This window comes from Anabrus simplex, chromosome 3, assembly GCF_040414725.1.
Source record: "Anabrus simplex isolate iqAnaSimp1 chromosome 3, ASM4041472v1, whole genome shotgun sequence".
Taxonomy (NCBI): Eukaryota; Metazoa; Arthropoda; class Insecta; order Orthoptera; family Tettigoniidae; genus Anabrus; species Anabrus simplex.
The window spans coordinates 25,442,418-25,460,478 of NC_090267.1; the positions used below are offsets into that span (position 1 = coordinate 25,442,418).

General features: G+C 41.5%; 1 protein-coding gene across 1 annotated transcript in view; it reads left to right on the forward strand.

The window, feature by feature from the left end:
- LOC136866965 (serine protease inhibitor dipetalogastin) overlaps nt 1-18,061 on the forward strand; it is a 305,131-nt gene that overhangs the window by 224,244 nt on the left and 62,826 nt on the right. The window contains exon 2 of the mRNA XM_067144054.2: nt 3,014-3,145. Within this exon, the coding sequence (XP_067000155.2) occupies nt 3,014-3,145 (132 nt within the window). The remainder of the gene's footprint in view (nt 1-3,013; nt 3,146-18,061) is intronic.

Here is an 18,061-nt window from a genome sequence, read left to right on the forward strand (position 1 = left end):
TACTATACCTACTCGTTTCTTAAATGATTTCTCAAAAACCTATCTCATTTCAAGCAAAACAAAGTCACCTCCGTACAGGTCATGAAGGCCCTTGGAGGAGTGGAAGGTAAAGGCTTCCACCATTGTTAACCTCGACACTTGATGCGGTACAGTGGTTAGCTCTACGCCCGGCCGCCTTTGCCCCCAGGAATTAACCTGGTACTCATTTTGGTGTAGGCTGAGTGAACCTCAGGGCCATATGCACCTCCGGAAGTGGAAATCTCGTTTCTTAAATTTTAAGACTTCCTGGCGGCGATTCGAACCCACGTCCTTCCGGGCGAACCGAGCACGCCTTTACCGCCTCGGCCAGGCAGCCCCTTCTCTCATTTCAAGGCCGTGAAAACATGCTGTTGCTGCTGTTGTTGCTTCTTGTTATTTTTGGTGTTGTTGTTGTTGTGATACGCAATGTTTAGTACGATATTAACTGCTAATGGAAAACCTGACCCATAGGAGAAAGATGAACATTTTACCTTTGCCTGCTACATAAAGCATATGTATGTGAGCAGGAAGGCTCCAGGGGCTCTGAACCTTGTAGCGTGGATTGGAGACCACGGGGTCCTCAGCTGAGTCCTGGCATTGCTTCCACTTACTTGTACCAGTCTCCTCACCTTCATCTATTCTTTCCGACCTCCCTTGGTCAGCTCTTGTTATTTTCCGACCCCGGTGGTATTTGAGCACTCGAGGCATAGGGAATCTTTCATTTTCAAGTCCTTCGTGGCCCTTGTCTTCATTTGGCGATACCTTCATTTTTCGAAATGTCGGTTCCCTTCCATTTTTCCTCTCTCTTATTAATATTATGTAGAGGATGGTTGCCTAGTTGTACTTACTCTTAAAACAATAATCACCAACCAACAAACCTCTGAGTAGGAAGATGATCTACAGCAGTGATGACCAGGGACGCTACCACGTCAGGCCAGCTGCGATATGCGGTAGAGATGGATGTATCCTGACTGTCGCGGCAAGCGAGTGGAAGGGGAAAGCGTGCTGGTGCTGAATTCAGACATGAAGCGAAATCCATGTTCACAGCCTTCGTAATCAAACATAATATTTGAGAAAACATAATGCATCACGGAACATCAGTACATCTCCTTGTACACTGCATCTGGAATGATCAAGGAAACCAATAGGTTTGTGTAAGTACTTGGGATAATGGCTGGAACGCAATCTCTCTGAGGAGTAGCATTATCAACCCGAGTTAATAAGCTACAACTGGCATACGAAGTGACCAAGATCACCTTCAATAAAGAGTGTCTCTCCCGTAACATCCACTCTGAAGTCTTATATGCTTCAAAAAGTATAATATTCAACAGAAAGGGACTCGCCTATAAGCTCGGAATCCAGGAGAGAAAAATATTGAGGAAGGCATTAGGACCAGTCGAGGAAAGTAAGGAATACAAAAGGCGACCCAACCAAGAGCTCTACAAATACTGTGGCCAGGAAGAGGCGCCCAGCATTTCATGGACACGTCTAGAGGATTCTTCATGCCACGTTGACCAACCAGCTTCTCGTTTACTGGCGAAAGGGGAGGACCAAGTCATCATGGTTGATGGAAGTAAACAAGGATCTGCGGGAACTGGGAGGCATCTGTCAGGAGGCGTTTTCAGGATAAACCACCAAGAAGGAAGACAGGTATCCTCCGAACAAAGAAGAGGAAGAAAAAACACAGATAGAGGATGAGAATAACTCGCCAAACATCAAAACCCATCAAAAATGCAATAGTTGAATTTCGTGGTCTTTAGTCGGCCTATACCAACAAGAGGATAATTGTATTTTATAGGAAGTGCTAACTTGTTCATTTCTACGTAACTAGTACATGCTGCATCTGCTCTAATCTGTTTGCCATATTCATTCCTTGGTCTACCCCGGCCGTTTCTACAGCCTACACTTCCCTCTAAAACCAACTGCACAAGCCCCGCGTGTCATTCTATCTCTTCATTCGTGATTCAATCTACCCACATCAGCATTGTTCTGTAACACCACATTTCAAACGTTTCTACTTGTCGTCCCTGTTTCACTTCCGTACAATGCCATGCGCCAGAAGAAAGTCTTTAAAAAGGTGTTTCTAATTCTTATATCAGCGTTTGAAGTAAGCAAATTTCTTTTCTTAAGGACCTTCCTTGCTTGTTCTAATCTGCATTTAATGTCCTCTTTTCTTCTGCCATCGTTAGTTATTTTACTACCCAAGTAACAATATTCATCTACTTCCTTTAATACTTCATTTCCTAACCTTATAATTCCTTCACCATCTGACTTCCTTCGACTGCACTCCATTAATTTTATTCGGATTTATTTATTTTTATCTTGCATTCCTCTCCAAGAGTGTGCCCATGCCTGTTTTGCAATTTTCCCAGAGCTTCTGCAAACTCAGATAAAATAACAATATCATTGGCAAATCTCAGGGTTTTGATTTCCTCTCCTTGGATTGTGATTCCCTTTCCGAATTCCTCTTTGAATACCTTTACAGCCTGTTCTATATAACTAAACATTGAAAAGGAGAGGAGACAAACTGCAGCCTTTCCTCACTCCTTTCTGGATTGCTCCTTCTTTTAATAGCCTTGGATTCGTATCACTGCAGACTGTAGATAATTATTAATTCTGGGTATGTTATCCCAGTCAACTTCAGAATCTCAAATAGTTTGGTCAATAAACATTATTAAATGTCTTTTCTAGATGTGCGAATGCCATGTACGTCGGCTTGTCCTTCTTAATTATATCCTCCAATATCAGGCGTAAAGTCAGGAGTCCTACACTTCTTCTGAAGCCAAACTGATCTTCTCCCAACTCGGATTCAATTTAGTGAACAGTCTACTATTCAAATTATCCTATGCACATGAAATTGTTTTAGTGTTATGCAGCTGTAAACAGTTGTAAAATGTTGTTACATGTAAGAGAGGGCGAGGCGCTCGAACTTCGCCACCTGGAGGAAGCCAAGTGTTGCACAGCGGTGTTGATTTGTTCTCTTGTATTGTTGCAGTATGCACGGCCGCTCGGGACTCGTCCTGCCCCCGGATCTGCCCCCAGCAAGTGGGCGGTGACCCCGTGTGTGGCTCGGATGGCATCATCTACCCCAACTTGTGCGAGATGAAGAAGAAGACGTGCGGAAAAGGTGAGTAACCTCATTAATACATAGCGACGTTCAGTGGTTATCGAAGGCAGCTGCGAAACTGCGTGATTCTGAAAGAAGAACAAGAGAAAATATGAATTGTTTTTCACCTGACCAAAAGTGACACATGGACAGTGTTATCAGCAGCAATGTTGCCAACAAATCAGAATTAATTTCCACCAAATCATCAGTTGAAATCCTTCAGAATACCACAAAAAGTAGGTTATAAGAAGGTACCACTGTAGTATGTCTGTCCCTCGTGTTCGAGAAATAAGGACGATTCGATAGTTATAAAGACTCATGCAGACTATTAAACAGCATTTAATCATTTCGACATCCCATTACATCTTCATTCGACCACAAAGTTACAACATCGAATAGCAAATTCTGATAAGTTCACATCTATGGTGTAGTGGTTTCTGTGATTAGGAGCCACGCACCACCCTCCCTCGCGGGACCCGAGATCCATTACTGGCTCTGCCACGAAATTTGGAGAGTGGTACGAAGACTCGAACGGGGTCCACTCAGCCTCGGGAGGTCAATTGAGTAGAAGGGGTTTGATTTCCTCCTCAGCCATCGTCTAAGTGGTTCCATGGTTTCCCACTTCTCCTCCAGACAAATACCGGGATGGTACCTAAGTTAAAGCCACGGCCGCATCCTTCCCTCTTCCCTGTATGCCCCTACGAATCTCCTCATCCCCCACAATGCCCCTGTTCAGCATAGCAGGCGAGGCCACCTGGGCGAGGTACTGGTCCTCCTTCCAGTTGTATCCCCGACCCAACCTCACGCTTCAGGACAATGCCCTTGAGATGGTAGAAGTAGAATCCCTCGCTGAATGCGAGGGAAAAACCAACCCTGGGCGATGAACGGATTGCTAATGAACGAAAGATCATTATATCACAATTCGCAGGTTATAGGAAAACTATTAATTACATGTAATCCGAGGCAAATAAAACTGATGTTAACAGCTTTTGTGTTCTTAAATCATGTTTTTAAATCAAAAACTCGCCTATAGGCAACGTGGACATGAGGTAGGGAACGCACACATGAATCCCAAAATGACGGCTCAATAAGTAACGTTCGTGACCTGACTTTGGATTTACAATGTACCTGTCGAGCAGGAACACTCGATACATCTTCAGCTCGCGCGCCAGGTGTTTTTGTTTGAGTAGCAGATTGAATTTGCTATATGTAAACACTTGTAAGAGAGTTTAATATGCACCGCTCTCTACTTAACGACATAGCTTCTGCACATTAACATAAATTAATAGACCTACCACGTCACCGAGTAGAGTCGGGTGCGGCTCAACAGCGGGAGATAGCGACACTGTCGGCAGCACTGAAGATGGTTTCCCATTTTCACACCAGGCAAATGCTGGGAATGTATCTTAATCAAAGCAACGGCCCCTTCCTTCCTTCCTTCCTTCCTTCCTTCCTTCCTTCCTTCCTTCCTTCCTTCCTTCCCACTCCTAGCCTTTCCTATCCCATCCCCGTCATAATACCTATCTCTGTTGGTGCGACGTAAAGTACATTGTATAAAAAGAATAAGAATAGTGTTCGCCTCTGTGGTACAGTGGTTAGTATGATTAGCTGCCGGCTCCGGAGGCCCGGGTTCCATTCCCGGATCCGCCACGAAATTTGAAAACCGGCGCGAAGTCTGGAACAGGATCCACTCAGACTCTAAAGTTCAACTGAGTAGAGCGGGGTTCAATTCCCTCCTCAGCCATCTTCGAAATGGTATTCCGTGGTTTCCCAATTCTCCTCCAGGTAAATCTCAGTATGGTACCTAACATAAGGCCACGGTCACCTCCTTCCCTCTTCCTTGTCTGTCCCTCCCGATCTTCCACAAGGACCCTGTTCATCATAGCAAGTGAAGCCGCCTGGGTGAGGTACTGGTCCTCCTCCTTAGTTGTCTCACGCTCCAGAACATTGTCCTTGAGGCGGTAGAGGTGAGATCCCTCGCTGAATCCGAGGGTAAAACCAACACTTGACGGCAAACTGATTAAGGAATAAGAAATAATAATAATAATAATAATAATAATAATAATAATAATAATAATAATAATAATATAATCACACCATGAGAAGTAGAAAGAGCAATCATGGAGCTGAAGAATGACAAAGCAACTGGAGAAGACCGGATATCTGCTGAAGTGATAAACTGGGGAGGTGTAAATATGGTACCAAACATGATCAATCTTATGCAAGATATCTGGAAAAAGGAAAGGATACCCGAAGATTGAAAGACGGCAATTATATTCCCCATTTAGGAGAAAGGAGACCCTAATTCTGTTAATCAGAGTGAAATAACAGACAGCAGACCAAATTGATGGATACCAATCAGGGTTTAGAAAGGAAAGATCATGTGTTGAACAAATTTACATCCTCAGATCCATTATAAAGATAAGAAAACTCCGAAGTAATCGTGGCATTTGTAGATTTTCATAAGGCGTACGACTCATTCGATAGACAAACATTGCTCAACATACTAGAGGAATTCGGTGTTGTTCACAAGACCAGATCTCTGATCAAAGAAACACTCACGAACACTACATCTAAATTAACGTTCCAAGGAGAAGTAATAGAACCATTTGAAGTCAAGACGGGATTAAGGCAGGGTGATGGCCTTTTACCGTTACTGTTTAACCTGGTCTTAGAGAAAACAGAGTATGGAGAACAGAGTGTCAAAAGGAAGACATGAGTGGTGTACAACTAGGATACAAGAAAAACAACCTGAACGTGGATTGTTTGGCTTTTGCCGATGATATAGTTAAACGAAAAAGAAGATCAAGGTAAGAAACTGTTACACAAACTCGAAGAAACTGGAAGAAAGGCACGACTGAAAATATCATATGATAAGACTCGACTAATGAACATGCTGACAGACTGAGAAAGGGAATACTGTAAGATAAAGAAAGTATCTCGGTGTGTGGGTACAGTTCAATGAAGCGAATAAGAGTAGGATCAGGAAAATGGAATTAGCTTACAAACTCACGCAAAACTTATACAACAAAAATCGTTGTCGATAAGAACAAAATACAGTAATAAGGCATCGGAATGTCTAACCCACAACAGAAAAGCAGAAGGTGAGGAAGGTAGAATGGAAAATTTTACGTAAGATATTAGGTCGTAGGAAGACCTACTGGAAGAAAAGAAGGAATGAATAACTGTACAAACATATTAATGAAGTGACTGATGAAATGACAAAGAGACGATTGAAGTTTGCTGGACACATTCATCGGATGAGTGACGAGAGATTGGCGAAGAGGACATGGGAGTACACGAGGAAATGCAAGAGCACCGCAACCTGGACCAAAGAAGTTATCAAAGACCTTACTGAACTCGGTCCAAACACCGAAAGCATGGTGGACAGAAACAAATTTCGGAAAATAGTTGATAGAGACAGGGAATTTCAGAAACCAGAGAAGCAACAACGAACTTTGACAGACCGACAGAGGGAGGCTAGAAGTCAAAATATGAAGACGTTTTGGGAGCAGAAGGAAGCCGAGAAGCAGAAGTATAAGCTAAGCGTGGTCTACAAAAGCCAAAACGAATGTAAAAAACAATAATATTAATGAAAAAATGAAAGGGCGTATGGCTTTTTGTGCCGGAATGTGTCCGGCTCGCCAGGTGCAGGTCTTTTGATTTGACTCCCATAGGCGAGCTGCGCGTTGTGATAAGGATGAAGTCCCCGTGCCAGGGGAATCAACCAATTATGTTAAAAGTTCTCGACCCTGCCGGGAATCGAACCCGGGACCCCTGTAACCAAAGGCCAGCACGCTAACCATATGGCCATGGAATAATATTAATATTACGCTGGAGACCAGGAACCAAGTGGACTGAAGAAAGGAAGAAAGCCCATGGAAAAAATTAAAGCCGTATGGAAAACCAGAAAGGCGAATCATAAAAGCGCTGGTGATCCAACAAAGTGCATACGCAAATAAATAAATAAATAAATAAATAAATAAATAAATAAATAAATAAATAATACTCTAATAGTCTATGAGTAGCGAGGCTTATTTTTACCCAGAGGCCCTGGAATCGATTCCTGACCAAGAAAGGAATTTTTACCTGACTTCTCCCAGGATGGTAATATAGTATGTGAGATTGAATCAAGGTGTAGTAAAGCTAATGCAGTGAGCTCGCAGTTGCGATCAGCAGTATTCTGTAAGAAGGAAGTCAGCTCCCAGACGAAACTATCTTTACATCGGTCCGTTTTCAGACCAACTTTGCTCTACGGGAGCGAAAGCCGGGTGGACTCAGTATATCTTATTCATAAGTTAGAAGTAACAAACATGAAAGTAGCGAGAATGATTGCTGGTACAAAACAGGTGGGAACAATGGCAGAAGGGTACTCGGAATGAGGAGATAAAGGCTAAGTTGGGAATGAACTCGATGGATGAAGCTGTACGCATAAACCGGCTTCGCTGGTGGGGACATGTGACGCGAATGGAGGAGGATAGGTTACCTAGGAGAATAATGAACTCTGTTATGGAGGATAAGAGAAGTAGAGGTAGACCAAGACGACGATGGTTAGACTCGGTTTCTAACGATTTAAAGATAAGAGGTATAGAACTAGAGAGCCTCCGTGGCTCAGACGGTAGCGCGTCGGCCTCTCACCGCTGGATACCATGGTTCAAATCCCGGTCACTCCATGTGAGATTTGTGCTGGACAAAGCGGAGGCGGGACAGGTTTTTCTGCGGGTACTTCGGTTTTCCCTGTCATCTTTCATTCCAGCAACACTCTCCATTCTCATTTCGTAGCATCTATCATTCATTAATATATCACTTTGGGAGTGGCGACCCCATCGTAATAATAGCCTATATATGATTCATTCATTACATCCCTGACCCGGTCACTGACTGGAAAACAGGTTGTAGGTTTTCAGGTATAGAACTAAAGGAGGCCACAACACTAGTTGCAAATAGACGATTGTGGCGACGTTTAGTAAATTCACAGAGGCTTTCAAACTGAACGCTGAAAGGCATAACGGTCTATAATGAGGATTGAGGAGCTATCTGACAGCAAGGTAGTGGCCCCGGTCTAACCATGCCCTTACCTCATCAAGTGCACGTCTTCGGACCGAACAGTCGTCACTTGGTAGGCCAAGGTCCGTCAGGATTGTAACTGCAATGGGGTTAGTTTTATTATTATTATTATTATTATTATTATTATTATTATTATTATTATTATTATTATTATTATTATTAGCCATGCGGTTAGAGGCGCACAGCTGTGAGCTTGCATTCGGGAGATAGTGTGTTCGAATCCCACTGGCGACAGCCCTGAAGTTGTCATTTTCACAGCAAGTAAATGTTGGGGCTGTACCTCAATGAAGGCCACAGCCGTTTCCTTCTCACTCCTAGCCCTTTCCTATCCCATCGTCGCCATAAGACCTATCTGTGTCGGTGCGACGTAAAGCAAATTGTAAGAGATAAATGTTCAGTTCTTCACGTGTACATTTCCTCATTTGTAAGTTGTTTTAGTCGTGCCTCTTAGGTACTTTCTATACTCACACGACATATCAATTCAAATGCTAGCATATTACAGAGATAATCTCCTGTAACGACTTCCTTATACGAACAACTGCGCCAATAGTCGGCACTTGACCTCTGCACCGCAGAACACCTGGTCCTTATTACAGAGAAATGAGCAGAGTTGCACTTTACAGCATTGGCACATGACTCAGAAGAACAGATGAGCTTCTGTACATGCTTTTATTAGTGGCGAAGTTAAGGACCAAGGTCCTCTGATTACACTTAAATACTGGAAGAAGACACACCTACATGTTGTGGGACGGAGAGGAGGCAATGCTATGATCAAAGTCAGGTTGTAAGTCTCACTAATAGGAAATGTCCTCTCACTTCAAATTATTGCATCGATGGTGGAAGTTCCTTGCGGGGATCACTGTAAGTGCTTAGGTGTTAATATAAGGAAAGATCTTCATGGGGGTAATCACATAAATGGGATTGTAAAAAAAAATGGTGGCACATCTCTGCACATGATTATGAGTGTATTTAGGGGTTGTAGTAAGGATCTAAAGGAGAGGACTTATAAGATCCTGATAAGACCCCAACTAGAGTATTGTTCCAGTGTATGGGACCCTCACCAAGATTACATCATTCGAGAACTGGAAAAAATCCAAAGGAAAAGCGGCTCGATGTGTTCTCGGTGATTTCCGACGAAATAGTAGCGTTACGAAAATGTTGCAAAGTTTGGGCTGGGAAGACTTGGGAGAAAGGAGACGAGCTGCTCGACTAAGTGGTGTGTTCCCACCTGTCATTAGAGAGATGTAGTGGAAAGACATTAGTAGACGAATAAGCTTGTGGGGTGTTTTTAAAAGTGATGAAAAAAGTTGGAATTCAAGAGTGCAAATTGGGGCAAATATTCGTTTATAGGAAGAGGAGTTAGGGATTGGGATAATTTCCCAAGGGAGATGTTCAATAAATTTCTATTTTCTTTGCAATTATTTAAGAAAAGACTAGGTAAAGAACACACAGGGAATCTGCCACCTGGATGGAGAAAAGATAAATGTTACTTCTTGGTTTTCCTCGTATATTAGCTCGTTTTTCCTGTGCATTTTATAAATATTGGCCTGTTACAGGACAAGTAACGACCAATGTCGGGCTTGAGTTGAGGGCACAGTACTACCAACCACCACAGACTGGCGTCAAAAAAACTGGGACACACCTAATCCTGACTAGAATAAATTCAGGAGAAGGCCACGAAGAATTTGAATTGATTGATCGATATGTATCTGATGTTCCTTTATAGGGGACAGAATAATGTTATTGGTTTCTGTGTCTCACTAACTACAGTTTCTGTTTTCGGAGACGTGCCAGTAAATCTACCGACAAGAGGCTGACATATTTGAGCACCTTCAAATACCACCGGACTGAGCCAGGACCAAACCTACCAAGGTGGGCTTCGATCTACTGAGCCCGGCAGAGAAAATAGAAATAAACTGTCATTCGAATTCTGTGTAAAACTGTTGGTCTGTCAGTATTTTAACAGCCACGTAACACTGGAAGTCTGCTTTTTAATAAGCTACAGCCTGGACATTGAGCTTGTCTGAAAACTCGGATAAAGCAACCTTGACGGCTGTTGACGGTGTGGTTAGAACCCACGATCTTCCGTGTGTAATTTAACAGCTGCAAGACCCGTACGTGTACCCATTTCTCTCAGTGTAAGGCGATGATGATGATGATGATGATGATGACGATGATAATAATAATAATAATAATAATAATAATAATAATAATAATAATAGAGATAAAACCACCTAGAAAAATGAATGAATTTCAACACCTTCAATCAATCACTACTAATCTGCATTTAGAGCAGTCGCCCAGGTGGCAGATTCCCTATCTGTTTTTCCTAGCCTTTTCTTAAATGATCGCAAAGAAATTGGAAAATCATTTAACATTTTCCTTGGTAAGTTATTCCAATCCCTAACTCCCCTTCCTATAAACGAATATTTGCCCCCATTTGTCCGCTTGAATTACAATTTTATTTTCATATTGTGATCTTTCCTACTTTTAAAGACACCACTCAAACGTGTTCGTCTACTGATGTTCTCCCACGCCATCTCTCCACTGACAGCTCGGAACATACCACTTAGTCGAGCAGCTCGTCTCCTTTCTCCCACGTCTTCCCAACCCAAACATTGCAACATTTTTGTACCACTACTCTTTTGTCGGAAATCACCCAGAACAAATCGAGCTGCTTTTCTTTGGATTTTTTCCAGCTCTTGAATCAAGAAATCCTGCTGAGGGTCCCATACACTGGAACCATACTCTAGTTGGGGTCTTACCAGAGACTTATATGCCATCTCCTTTACATCCTTACTACAACCCCTAAATACCCTGATAACCATCTGCAGAGATCTGTACACTTTATTGACAATCATATTTATGTGATTACGCCAATGAAGGTCTTTTCTTATATTAACACCTAGGTACTTACAATGATCCCCAAAGGGAACTTTCACCCCATTAACACAGCAATTGAAACTGAGAGGACTTTTCCTATTTGTGAAACTCACAACCTGACTTTTAACCCCGTTTATCATTACACCATTGCCCACCGTCCATCTCACAACATTATCGAGGTCACCCTGCAGCCGCTCACAATCTTGTAACGTATTTATTACTCTGTACAAAATAACATCATCTGCAAACAGCCTTATCTCTGATTCCACTTCTTTACACATATCATTGATATATATATATATGAAAACATAAAGGTCCAATAATACTGCCTTGAGGAATTCCCCTCTTAATTATTACACGGTCAGATAAAGCTTCGTCTACTCTAATTCTCTGAGTTCTGTTTTCTAGAAATATAGCAACCCATTCAGTCACTCTTTTTTCCAGTCCAATAGCACTGATTTTGCCAGTAGTCTCCCATGATCCACCCTATCAAATGCCTTAGGTAGGTCAATCGCAAAACAGTCCATTTGGCCTCTGAATCCAGGATATCTGCTATATCTTGCTGAAATCCTACAAGCTGAGCTTTAGTCGAATAACCTTTCCTAAACCCGAACTGCCTTCTGTCAAACCAGTTATTAATTTTGCATACATGTCTTATGTAATCAGACAGTATGTTTTCCCAAAGCTTACATACAATGCATGTCAAACTGACTGGCTTGTAATTTTCAGCTTTATGTATATCACCCTTTCTTTAATACACAGGGGCTACTATAGCAACCCTCCATTAATTTGGTATAGCTCTTTCAAACAAACAATAATCATGTAAGTATTTCAGATATGGTACTATATCTCAACCCATTGCCTTTAGTATATCCCCAGAAATCTTATCAATTCCAGCTGCTTTTCTAGTTTTCAACTTTATTGTCTTACTGTAAATGGCATTGTTATCATAGGTAAATTTTAATACTTTTTTAGTATTAGTCACCTCCTCTATCTGGACATTATCCTTGTAACCAACAATATTTACATACTGCTGAGTGAATACTTCTGCCTTTTGAAGATCATCGCATACACACTCCCCTTGTTCATTAATTATTCCTGGAATGTCCTTCTTGGAACCTGTTTCTGCCTTAAAATACCTATACATACCCTTCCATTTTTCACTAAAATTTGTATGACCACCAATTATGCTTGCCATCATGTTATCCTTAGCTAACTTCTTTGCTAGATTCAATTTCCTAGTAAGTTCCTTCAATTTCTCCTTACTTCCATAACCATTTCTAACTCTATTTCGTTCCAACCTGCAGAAGAAGAACAGAATAAGGTTTCTACTATTCGTGTCAAATAATAACAACTAATTTAGTTTATACCAGCCCCGTCATGTAGAGGTAGCGTGTCTACCTCTTATCCAAGAGGCCCCAGTTCGTTTCTCGGCAAGTCCAGACTGGAACGAGTTTCACTCTGTATCGCGACACCAAATGGGGACCTGTCTGCCTGCCCTCGTTAACAGCCGGCATGCCTTTGGTAACAACAAGTGATAACTGTTTACTGGGGCCGTCATGACAAATTAATCTGGGCCAGTTTCACGGCCGGATGTCGTTCGTGACGCCAACCCTATGTGGAAGGATGTAGTTACTTTCTCGTATAGAGTTAAAATCGTTGCCCTGCTGGGAATCGACCCCGGGGCTCTGTGCCGAAGGCCAGTACACTGACCATTCAGTCAAACAGCCTCACACGATAATCAGTGCATAAATATTTGTGTCTGGCATTTCCGGAGCGTAAATTATGAAACTCAAGGGACCGAAACAGATCCTTGAGGTAGAACATACCCACACCATGTTCTGACTCTGCTGATACTTGACTGGTCCTGTAGGCCATGTTTCTGGGTAACTGTTTGTTGCATTTGTACCGAACAGGCAAAAGCAACGCAACTTCGCTATTTTATATCTCGTTCCTAATTGGTATTATCCCATTCTGACTGCTGATCAAATTGTTTTCGGTAACTGACCCCCTGCATGAAACTAATGACACTGAATTAAATTCTTGAGATAAAGCCTTCACGCTTACAGACTCTTCACTATTTCCTTTGAAAGGAACAAGTGGAAACAAGAAACTGTCTACACGCTGGATACACAAGGACAACAGGCTGGAGTTCTCTCGACACGGTCCATTGGTAATGACTGCAGCAGTGGGACCTCACACTGACTTCCTCTCGTAACTGCAGGCTCTGGGGTTGGAATATCCGCGAGGAGTGAACAAACTCCAAAGCCTACTTTCAGAACGATGTTCCGGAAAATTTTCTATGGATCGTAGATTAATTCACAGGACGTATTTCCGTGCGGTTAGGGTCGCACAATTGAACTTGCATTTGGGAGATAGTGGGTTCGAATTACATTGTCGGCAGCCCTGAAAATGGTTTACCGTGGTTCCCCATTTTCACACCAGCAAATGCTGGGAATGTACCTTAATTAAGGTCACGGCCGCTTCCGTCCCACTACAAGCCCTTTGATATCCCATCGTCGCCATAAAACCTATCTATGTCGGTCCGACGTCAAGCAATAGTATTCAATCGCAGGTATTTTCTGGTGTCCTATGGGTTTAAAAATCACCACACCACAGAACGTTTTTCCTTTATTTAAATGATCAAAATACAGAGTACTAATGGGTCAGGTACATCATTCGCTTGTAAAAATGTAATGATTTTTTTAAACTTGTTTACTGTCATGAACCCTAAGTCTCATCCTAATCAAAATTTGCAGCTTCAATTTTAACCGTGGCGTCTTAGAGTTCTCGAGTTTCAAAATTCACTAATTCCAAGAAGAGGATTAGTAAGAGTAGGTTTCGTTCCCTGGGCCAGTCTTAAAACTCACGGGCAGGGCCAGTTCCTTCACCCTGCTAGTGGTGGGATAGTCGAATACTTTTAATGATCAAATAATTTCCATCCGGTTATTTAAATAATCAAATAAGATTATCGAATGAGTTTCAAATATCAATCAGTTATATCACGTCGAATAATCGGTTTCGTCGTGAATACATTTTTCGGTTTAAGTATGTCGGATACAATACAGTGGAGCCTCGATATCTAAATGACCTCGGGAGCTGAATTTAATTTTGGGTTATAGAGAATACCGTTTTTGATGACGTATATCAAACAACTGAATCATTAAGGTATCTACGGGCTTATACTGAATACATTATTTATAACAGTATATTAAATTATACAAAGTCTGCTTTACGGCATCACTTTAATCATAACCATTACTTTTAGAAGACAGGATACAGTGGTGAAACAAGAAACATACCCCTGTTAACACCTTTGGAAAAAACCGTTGGTGTCTTCTGTTTGTTACGTCTCTTCCCTTCATGTTTAAACTTCTCGTCAATACCACGCAGCCGAGATTCGTAAATGGAGCTTGTCATCCGCGACTTCGGGGGGTTGCTTTCCTACAAGACCGGTAACTAATTCACACCCGACAAACAGCGAGGCTCCGCCGATTTTCCGATCACTAGAAGTTTTAGTTTTTCAGTTCCCGGCAAATTAGCTCCCAGCATCACTCTTTGCTTGTCAACTGTTCCTCACGTATTGCAGAGTTAATGTTGCAGAAAGTTCTAGTTACGGAGTACTTTTCGCTTCAAAGTAGGAAATGTTTGCTTCGAGAAATCGAGAAATATCGAACATCGAATATCGAGTAGTAGAGAAATAAATAAACGTGAAGAATAGGACAAACGGCCAAGTAATGGAGGTTCGAGATATCGAGGTTCGACTGTAATCGGTCGAAATAAGCGAGTAGATGTACTCTTAAGAAAAATAGGAATACGCCTCGTTTTATTCAAGACGTCTAATGCTGAAGACGGCACAAATGTCCAGTCCCCGAGCCAAAGGAATTAACAAATCAAAGTTAAAATTCCGGCCAGGAATCGAACCCGGGACCCCGCTGGACCCCTTGAACCTAAGGCCAACATCCTAACCATGTATCCATGGAGCCGAACGACGTAAATTAAAGTAGGTATAAGGTCTGCTGCTGGTAACAAGAAACTGTCAGTTGGTAGCACTGGGGCTCAGTTCCATTATGCGGCCAGATGACGGCATTTACTTAAATAAGGAACTTTATATTAATTCACCAATTAGTTTCAACATTTAGAGATTCATTCATCGCTTATTCGCTTATTTCAAGTTTTCGATTATTGGGTTATTTTCTCTATTCGATTATTTATTTGAAATTCTATTAGAATGACTGGGGCAATTGAATAGCGAATTCTTTCTAAATAATTGAATGAAAAGTAATCTTAATGTTGTCATCAGTCTCATCACAGAAAATTAAAATTACCATCTCCATTCCCTTACAGGAAGTGTCCAGGTAGGACGAGCGTTCTCTAAGTTTTCCGAAAATAATATTGACTCATGCTCCATACGTATGAATGAGTCATGCACTTTCAGATGCCGTTACACGAAGCGCAATGCTCTATAGTATTGTGACTACTTGGCTCACAAAATTGTTCAAGTCATAAATTAAAATTCATCAGAATTTTATCTAAATATATGGGGAAGTCACTAGGCGCTATCTTTGAAATTCTGTCGCTAAATAACTTCAAAATGAGTCCAGATCGCTAATGATGATGATTTAAATTTAATTTCGTGTAGCAATTTCTAGCCGAGTGCAGCCCTTGTAATGCAGACCCTCCGATGAGGGTGGGCGGCATCTGCCATTTGTACGACACTGCGTGTTATTGTGGTGGAGCATAGTGTTATGTGTGGTGCGTGATTGCAGGGATTTTGGGGACAGCACGAACACCCTGTCCACGGGCCACTGGAATTAACCAATGAAGGTTAAAATCACCGACCCGGCCGGGAATCGAACCCGGGACCCTCTGAACCGAAGGCCAGTACGCTGACCATTCAGCCAACGAGTCGGACAATGATGTTGATAATACACTATTTTGTGATAGTGGTACTTTTCCCAGCCAGGAAAATCGATAAGGGTTGAAAACAATGAAGGGAAATTTGGCGGTGGCAATTACTGATTTAAGAGGAGACCAACTGGGCAGCCGTCCTCTATTAATACCAATCAGAGGGAACAACTCTTCGAAAAATGAAGACATATACTTCAAAGAAAAACAAGGCCCACAAAGGGCGTGAAAATGAAAAACTACTTAGGCCTTGGAAACCTAATACTGTCGAGGTCGCAAAAGTACAAGAATTGGCTAATTAAAGTCGGTTAGGACAGATGAATCCAAGGAACCTGCCGGAAGTGAGTGAAAGCAATGCTTGGAATCAGCTAAGGGCCCCGAGGTCGCCAACCCAAGCTCTCTCTCTCTCTCTCTCTCTCTCTCTCTCTCTCTCTCTCTCTCAAGCAATCAAGCAATCAATAAATCAATCAACCAATCACCACTGATAAGCATTTAGCTCAGTCACCAAGGCGGCAGATTGCCTATCAGTTGTATATCTAGCCTTTTCTTAAATAATTTAAGAGCACCTGAGGCCCCTTTTAGTCACCTCTTACGGCAGCAGGCAGAGAATAGTGTGGATATTATTCTGCCACCCCAGCCCATACGGGAAAATAATGGTTAGTGAATGAGACAGAGGTTATTGTTATTATTATTATTATTATTATTATTATTATTATTATTATTATTATTATTATTATTATTATTATTATTATTATTATTATTATTCTAGTCCGACTCGTTGGCTGAGTGGTGAGCGTACTGGCTTTCGGTTCAGAAGGCCCCGGGTTCGATTCCCAGCCGGGTCGGATATTTTAATCTTCATTGGTTAATTCAAATGGCTCGGGGGCTGGGTGTTTGTGCTGTCCCAAACATCCCTGCAACTCACACACCACACATAACACTATCCTCCACCACAATAACACGCAGTTACCTACACATGGCAGATGCCGCCCACCCTCATCGGAGGGTCTGCCTTTGAAGGGCTGCACTCGGCTAGAAATAGCCACACGAAATTAAATTAAATTAAATTATTATTTATTTATTTATTTATTTATTTATTTATTTATTTATTTATTTATTTATTTATTTATTTATTTATTTATTCTTCTTGCGTTCCGGCCTTCTAAGGACCACGTTACAATTTCAATTGTTCCTCCTTAGTTGTTCTTTCCTTTTCTTCCAGTATTCTTTCATTGTTTCACTGTGTTTCTTTTTCCTGTCTTCAGTCCACTTTGTGCCTGTTTTCTTTTCCTTCTTCCCTTGGAATCCTTCCATTTGTAAGACTTTCTTCCTAAAAATCCTTCTTTCCAATAATTCTTCCTCTCGTATGTTGTTCCTTTCGAAGTCTTTCTCGACTTCTTGAATCCAGATGGTAGTTGATTTCTTTTCCCAAAGGAACTTGAAGATTCGTTTAGTTAGTCTATTGTCATCCATTCTGTAAATGTGTCCAAGAAATAGCAATCTCCTTTTTCTTATTGTTTCTGATATGTTTTCTATGTTCTGGTAAATTTGATTGTTACTTCTTCATTTCCAAAACTCTGCAATTCTTATAGGACCTAATATTTTCCTTATAATTCTTCTTTCTAATATTTCTAATTTATCAAGCTTGTAGTTCAGTGCTAGACATTCACTGGCATAAAGGCATTCTGGTTTCACTACTGTGGTGTAGTGCTTTATTTTAAGTTTTCTTGATAAGCACTTAGTTATACCGTACGCTCTTTCCATCTTTTGTATCCTCTCCTCCATAGCAGATTTTTCTAAACCATTTTCTTGAATTGTCTCACCCAAATATTTGAATTTCTTTACCTTTTCTATTTGACCAATATCCGTTACTAAAAACTTTGGGGCGCTTTTTATATTCGTCAAAAATTTTGTTTTCTCGGCAGAGATTCTCAAGCCTGTCATGTTGGCTGTCTTTTCAAGGAGATTGACTTGCATTGCTGCATCTGTAAGGCTTTCTGAAAGTATGGCAAAGTAATCTGCAAATGCTAGGCAATTTATTGCAACACCTTTGTTCTTCTTCCCCAGCATGAGTGGCAA